The sequence below is a fragment of the Chenopodium quinoa genome, unplaced genomic scaffold (assembly GCF_001683475.1).
Source record: "Chenopodium quinoa cultivar QQ74 unplaced genomic scaffold, ASM168347v1, whole genome shotgun sequence".
Taxonomy (NCBI): domain Eukaryota; kingdom Viridiplantae; phylum Streptophyta; class Magnoliopsida; order Caryophyllales; family Amaranthaceae; genus Chenopodium; species Chenopodium quinoa.
In genome coordinates, this window is record NW_018745684.1 from 7105324 (window position 1) to 7113128 (window position 7805).

Genomic DNA, 7805 nt, shown 5'->3' on the forward strand with positions numbered 1-7805 from the left:
ATATTCTGTCAGAAAACAAATATTGAGTGATGCTGACATTCAAGAATTTTTAGAGGCTAAGGAAAAGGATGGTTTGGTATGAATTGTACTTAGTACATCTTCCTAAGAAACCTATAGATCCTGCCACACTTAGATATGGACATGCGGTTACTTTTTACTCAGATTCTGAGGTGTTTAGTACATCTTCAGACAGGGAAGAATCAGTTGGAGGGATGGGTGAGTTAATACTAAGGATGGCTGAGTCATCGGGTTTAGGTGAGTCATCAGGGTTGGGGGAGGCAACAGGATAGGTGGGGGAGTCATTGAGGGGTAAGTCAGCAAAAGTGAGTGTTAAGTCAAACAAAAACAAAGTGGGGCCTAAACAAGATTCCCTTGAAAACCCTAGATTTGTAGTTAACCACCCACTTTACTGTCCAAACCCAGCCCCTTATCCAACTTTATTTCAATTGAAAATCACTCAGTCTCTTTGAAACCCAAAAGACAAAAACTACGTACCTTCTCAAAGTTCAAAACTCAGCTACAATCAGAAACTGAGGTGCAACCAAACATTGAAAGTGAACCAAACAATGAGGCTCAACTAGTCCTTGAGAATAAACCAAACACTGTTGAGCTTGACAAAGTATATGTGACTGTGGAGGATAAGGGGGAGGAGCGGGAAGGGGATGATGAGCTGATCAGATCTGACAATGAAGATGCTAATGTGATTCTTAGTGAAGATGACTATGAAGATCAGGATGATGATGACATATTTTCTATGAATGTAGATCATGGTATTACAGAAACAGTGATTCACAGTTTAGGAGGTTCTAGTGAGATTTGTGTGCATGATGTTGGTCATGTTGAAGATGAGGCTGTGGAAGAGGAATTAGAAGCAGGTCAAGTGTTTGAGGATGATGATCTGCAGGACAGTGATGGGGATGATGTGAACAAAGTAGGTTCATATGATGAAGGACCAGATTATCCCATCTTTAACCCAGTTGTTGACTTTAAGTAGAAGATAACACTGAAATTTGGACTTAAATTCCCTTCTAGTTGGGTTTTTAGGAAAGCTTTAAGGAACCATGCCATAGAGAATGGCTATGATTACTATTTCCTACATAATACAACATTGTGGGTTTCAGCTTACTATGCTAAGAGATGTGCTTGTCCTTGGGAAAAAGGGAGGAGGTTGTATAAGTGTAAGTGCAACCGAAAGAGGAAGTGCAAGTGGAAGGTCCATTGTAGTAAGCTTAAGGGTGAGGAAACATTTCAGATCAAAAGTAGCAAAGATGAACATGTATGTGGTTATCAGCATTAAAACATCAAGGCGACCTCACAATACCTTGCAGAAAGGTATTTAAAAGATTTCAGAGATGATCCTGATATGAAATTAGGTTCATTCATTTGTAGGGCTACAAGAGAAGTGCAAGCTGAAATTGGGTATTACAAGGCATATTATGCCAAGAAAATGGCTTTGAAAATGTTGTTTGGTGATGCTGCTGATAAGTACAACAGAGTGTGGGACTATGCAGCTGCAATATGTAAGTATAACCTAGGGAGCACAGCAATAATTAAGGTGGTTGGTATTGCAAATCCACCCCCACTCTTCCAAAGAACGTATGTGTGCATACAACCATGCAAGGAAGGCTTTATGGCTGGTTGTAGGCCAATACTTCGAGTGGATGGAGCTCACCTGAAAGGCCCATTTCCTGGCATTTTGCTAACTCCAGTTGGCAAAGATGGGAACAACAACATATTTCCATATGCTTGGGCTGTTGTTGAAACAGAAAATTCTAAGACTTGGAAACTGAGACTTGGAAATGGTTCCTTAAGTTGTTAGTCAAGGACATAGCTTCTGTGGCTACTTCTGTAACTTGGGTGCATGAGAGGGAAGAGGATGTGACCTACATGTCTGATAGACAGAAGGTTTGCTTGCATATTCCCTTTTTTTCTCTTCTTTTCTTGCATATTTAAGCACATGAATAACTGATTGCTCATGAAATGCATGTAGGGTCTTTTGGATGCTTTTAAGACTGTTGTTCCAAATGCAAACATCAAGTTTTGTTGTAGACATATCTTGTCTAACTTCAAAACTAAGTTTCCTAGTGAGATTTATAAGGAGCACTTTTAGAAGGCAGCAAGATCTTCAACTAAGGTTAGTTAATGTGTTTTGTTTACATTGTAATAAGATATCAAAGGTTTTAGTGAATATGTGATTTATGTATGGTTTCCTGCACATTTCAGCATCATTTTGACCAACATATGGCTGCAATTAAGGCAATAAATGTTGAAGCTTTCAAGTATTTGGAGTCAATATCTGCATGTAATTGGTCAAGAAATGCTTTCACTACAAGATATAAGTCTGGTATGATTTTAAACAACTGTTGTGAGAGCTTTAATAATGTTTTGAGAGAAGCTAGAACCAAACCCATCATTTCCCTTATGGAGTGGATTAGAAGATATGTAATGAAAAGATGTTGTGCTAAAAGAGAGGGTTTGAAAAAATTTGACGAATGATTATGCCTTCTGTAGTCAAAATGATTGAGAAGGGAATGAAAAATATGTCAAACATGAGAGTAAACCAGGCTGATTTGTTTGAATTTGAAGTTGATGATGATGGTGATACTTTTGTTGTGAATCTGCAACAGAAAGTATGTGGGTGTTATAGGTAGAGTTTATTAGGGATTCTATGTTACCATGCTCTGGCATGTGTCGCAAAGAGTAGGCTGCAGTATGAGGAGTTTGTACACCAGGCTTACCATGTAAGCACATATGCAGCCACATATGCCCCTATTTTCAAAGCCATGCCAGGCTACAAACAATGGGAAACTCAACCTTACCTTAAACCCCTGCCACCTCCTTATAGGAAGATGCTTGGTAGGCTAAGTAAGAAAAGAGGGTGAAAGAGCCTGGAGAAGATTAGGAGAGGCAGTTGATGTAAAGAACAAAGAAGTAGAACAAGTGCTCCAACTGTGGTGGTCTAGGGCACTACAAGTCCAAGTGCCAAAATGTGACTCAACCACCTCAGGAGAAGAGCAAGGGTGGAAGACCTAGAGCAACACCTCCTGCATCAGAAGCTCCTCCTGTAACCACTTTGACAACACCAACACCAGCCACTACATCAACATTAGTACCAACAAGCACTTCTGCATCAGGTCCATCTACATCAACTACCACCACTACCACTGCTAGAGCTCATAAAGGAAAAAGAAAGGCAGCCACAACTTCAACAGCAGCAGCACCATCTAGTTCTGGTGTTTCAACAAGGGCAGCAAAGGCAAGACAGGCAGCTACAACAACTTCAACAGCAAGAAAGACAAAGAAAACCTCCTCCTTGGCTGCTATAACTGCAAAAAATGATGTTGTGAACTCTTCACAAGCTTCAACTACTGCTGTCACCTCTGCTTAGAAGAAAAGAAGAGCATAAATAGGGTTTGCTTTACTTATGTATTTGTTTTTGGAACTTATAAATTGCTATATTGTGTGTTTTTGAAACATATGCTACTTTAATTAGCAAAAACTGTTATGTATGGTTTATGACATTGCAGCCTTTCATTTATGGATGTTAGTTTGTTTGTGTAAATGTTGCTTAATTGTTGTGGTTAACACTTAATGATATTTGCAAGCATAACAACTTTTCATTTATAGACCATTAAAAGGTCAAACTAGTACACATAGCCAACTTAAAGGGCTTTAATTCCATTACAATATTGCATAATGTGGTTATAGAACACCACTACTAACCAATCAACTTAACAACAACTACACTAACTACAACAGAAACAACAATACAAGCAGCAACAACTACACTAATTTGCTCATTTTGCTGTCTTGCTATGAACTCATTCTGCTTCCACTTCTTCTTCTCAATGTTGTCAAGTTGTTGAGAAAGACTTCTCTTCAAATTTTCAGTACATTCCAATTTAGCTTGCACCAATCTCAAATCAGTGGCAAGTCTGTGCTTTTCAGCAATAAGCACATTAGTAACATCCCTTTGCCAATCCAAGATTTCTTCATCTACCCATTCAAAGTAGTTGCAACCTGTGTGTCTAGTCCCAAATTTGTAGAATTTGTAAGCCTTGAACCTCCTCCCTAGATTCTTATGTGTCCATGAGGTCCTAACAGCAACTAGAAGACCACAAAAGCACTTCCGACCCCTCGACATTACTGCTACCTCCATCCTACAAAACATTGCTGGGTTTAATTAACCCCCAATCAAAAACCCTAATTCCAATTTTAAGCCCTAACTAACGATAATTCGCAAAATCAACAAAATTAATGGAATTAGTCTTTAATTAAAGCTTCTTACCTGCCTCGTAATTATGCCAATTGAGTATATTTGTAAAAATTGGAGCTCAAAATTGGAGTTCACCTTCTTCAAAGGAGAGCAATGGAGGTTTGGGTGGAAGAACAAGAGAGATAAGAAGGTTTAATTGGGAAAATTTTAAGAGGAGAGAGAAAATTGAATTGGAGGGAAAGAAAGGGTAAAATATTTGAAGGAGGGGGGTCTAAATCGGAGCACGTGCCTCCCACATGATTGTCAATGCCGTAAAACCGAGTCAACAGGTCTAAAACCGCCGTCAGGATTGTTTTTGCAAAAGTAATCTGGTTTTAGGTGTGTTTTAATAAAAAAAGTTATAAGGTAGTTCTTCACAACAAATCTGTTTTAAAAGGTGTTAGCTGACAAATTTTCCTTATTCTTTTTTTGAAGGGAAGAGGATATCATTATTTCAATAAAGGACATATTAGCAGGGCAAAATAGGATATCAATTTTTCAATAGAGGACATAATAAGAACAATAGAGAATGTATTCAGAATAGCAAAAGATATCATTATTTCAATAATGAAGGATATATTAAGGGCAATAGAGGATATAGTTCTTTTAATAAAGGATACATTAAAATTTAAAGAAAATATAATAAGAGCGATAGAAAATATATATATTTTAGAGAGCCACAGAGGATTTAATTTTCTTTATAAATTTTAGTGGTAACCAATTAAATAAGAGATTATTAATTTCTCTTAGAATTAAATAGTAAAAAATGCCACGTAAGCAAAATTGATGAATGAGATTTTTAAGTCTAAATTAATTAATATAAAATATTATCTTTTGATATTATCAATTTTATCTAAATATTATCTTTTGACGAATGAGATTTTTTTTTTTTTTTTTTTTTTTTTTTGCAATTCAAGTTAATTAGGTTCCAACACTTTATAATCCTTAATTGATTATAATTATTCGATTCTATTAGCCATTGCTTTTCTATGGTGAATAAATGTAAATAGAATTCTAAATATTTCAAATTCTACATGAAAGCTAGTGTGTCATCACTTGATGAGGGATTGGAGTACTTTTAAAACTTTGCTTGAGTCAAGTCGATAAAACACGATGTGTAATTTTGGGAACACTTACTTTGTGTGCAAGAGACAAGTTGCGACTTTATAATTATTTGCTACGGAGTAGTACTTTTTTTTTTGCAACAATTCGAAAAGAAAAATGTGAAGAATATTTGTTTTAAATTTGTACTTGTACATGTGACACCCAATGTTTGATAGGCACGAAATGAAAATTAGCATTACGATTTGACATTGAAAGCAAAAACTTGAAATTCATGTATCAAAAACACATTACAATATGACAAAAAGGATGTAGCGCAAAATCTTGACCATGGTGTGTTGTTAACCTGCAACAATTGTGAATTCATTAGGATAAAAAAGACAATAATAACGATTTACCTAATGGCTAATGGTACCAAAGTTTAAACAATTAAGAAGAAAACATGTTTTTTGGTAAGTAAAATTAAACCAAAATTCACAAAGTGCAATACACCATCCTTGCATAATAACATTAAGTAAAAATCTCAAATCACTAATGCATAATTGAGGTAAAATATTTTGTCTTCCTACTACGTTCGAACAACAATCGAATTCGTAGTCTCTTGGGTAATCGGCTTAATTTGTTGTCCTTCTATATTAAAAGCAAGAAACAGAGGGATATTAAGGATAGGGGATGTGTAATTTTTCTGTTTATGGAGTATATATGTCCACTCCAAATGAAATAGTAAATTGTTTTTTTTTCAATTGCTATACGGAAGGAGTGGTACTTCATGTTTTTGTCATCCAAATTTGCTTCAACTTGATTTCTCATTCTTTCTGCAATCATGCAAGTGAAATTATAATTAGAAATACAATTTATTTTCATAGAGATACTATAAAAACACTCTAAATCCATTAAAATGCCAAATATTTCTATAAATATTTAAACTCAATTCATATAAACAAAATTTATATAAAAACCAATCAAAATTCTCATAACCGTTAATAATCTAAATCCCAAAAATTAGTTTTGTGGATCTAATTGAAAATTTATCAAAAACAATATTGAAAAAACTCTAAAAATAATGTCCAAAAAGAAACTAAATGTATACAAATAAATAACAAAATATATACCAAGATTTGAAAAAATGAAACGGAAATACAAAACTGAATTGAAGATAAAAATTAAAAAGCAAACATATTTGTTAGAAATGATTAAACACAAAATCCCAAAAAAATTAAATCAAATCCATAATTGAAACGAAATTCAGAAAAGATCTGAAAAAAAATATTGAAGGAAAAAAAACCCATACCAAAAGTAAATTAAAACAGATAGGGTTATTTAAAAATTAAAAAATTAAAAAAAATCTGATAGTTAAACATCGAAAAAGATAATATAAAGTAAAAACTATACATATCTTTTAAAAATAAAATCCAGTCAAAATTCTAAACCACAATTTTTAAAAAAAATTATTTAAGTTCAACAAAAACATAAATCTACAATTATTTTGGAATAAATTCGGGAAAAAGAACATTACAAAAACAAAATTTTAGAAATTTAAATATTATGTGAAAATTGTTTTTTAAAATTGTATAAACATTGAAAAAAAAATATACATATCTTAATGAAATTCAGACGAAAGTATAAAGGACAATACATTTAAATCAAGATTAAATCTAAATCCACCAAATTAAAAACTCAAAAACAAATTTCGAAACAGATTTGAAAAAAATATAAATTGAATTGTAAACAAAGTTGAGAAAATTTACATGCTCCATTGAATTCAAGACCACTATTTTTTTCTTGAAGTTATTTATATAATCGTGACATCAATTTTAAAAATTAAGGGTAAAAGAAAGGAACAATAGAGAGAAGGATGAAGAAAACAGAAGAATGGTGAGAGATGGGAAGATAAACTACTTTTTTTTTATTTTTTTTACCAAAGAACATTATAATGAGATATTAAATAACCAAATGACACAAATGAAATATGATCATTTTATTTTTGAGGGAATTGAAAATTTATTCAGAAGGAAGAGAAGTTTGATTGAATTCTGTTTTTAATTTTTTTGGGAAAAATTATTTTCTTGAATAGACATGAATAGGGGATAGGGATGAAAGAGATATGTGATGTTTTTTTTTTTGTAATTAAATTTATTTTAATTAACAAAAAATAAAAACAAAATTTTAAAATAGGAAGAACAGGAAGAGGACAAGTATCCTTCCAACTTCCTTTTTAAAATATTAGTATTGATGTTTATTATAGTAGGGTTGTTTGATTTAATAACTATTAAAAATTCAAGACAAAAAAAAATAAAAATAAAAATAAAAAAAAAACACACACACACACAAATAAGGAAAAATTAGAAAATAAGACCACAAATTTCACAAAAAATGGATTACAACATCACAAAATCTATAACTTTGTTTATAACACCACAAAAAATCCCAAAAATTGGATTTCACCACCAACTAACTGATTTTTGGATTAAATCCGTTAGTGGGACCC

The 7805-nt window shown here is 33.1% G+C and overlaps 2 protein-coding genes across 2 annotated transcripts; one reads left to right on the forward strand and one right to left on the reverse strand.

The window, feature by feature from the left end:
- The first annotated feature begins 1887 nt into the window (after positions 1–1887).
- On the forward strand, positions 1888–3388 carry LOC110718013 (mucin-5AC-like). The gene is made up of 5 exons (XM_021896815.1): positions 1888–1905; positions 2224–2344; positions 2512–2630; positions 2700–2865; positions 2964–3388. Exons 1-5 carry the CDS (start codon positions 1888–1890, stop codon positions 3386–3388), a joined length of 849 nt encoding a protein of 282 aa, XP_021752507.1.
- Positions 3389–3718: 330 nt separating this feature from the next.
- Positions 3719–4144, reverse strand: LOC110718014 (uncharacterized protein At4g04775-like). The gene has a single exon (XM_021896816.1). It carries the CDS (start codon positions 4142–4144, stop codon positions 3719–3721), a length of 426 nt encoding a protein of 141 aa, XP_021752508.1.
- Positions 4145–7805: the final 3661 nt, after the last annotated feature.

Bases quoted from the DNA above. Each gene is read 5' to 3' on its own strand.
- LOC110718013 (XM_021896815.1), top strand. The intron at 2,345-2,511 runs GTATGATTTTAA...TGCCTTCTGTAG, and splicing joins CACTACAAGATATAAGTCTG to TCAAAATGATTGAGAAGGGA. The intron at 2,631-2,699 runs GTATGTGGGTGT...TGTGTCGCAAAG, and splicing joins TTGTGAATCTGCAACAGAAA to AGTAGGCTGCAGTATGAGGA.
- LOC110718014 (XM_021896816.1), bottom strand. From the start codon at position 4,144: ATGTCGAGGGGTCGGAAGTGCTTTTGTGGTCTTCTAGTTGCTGTTAGG.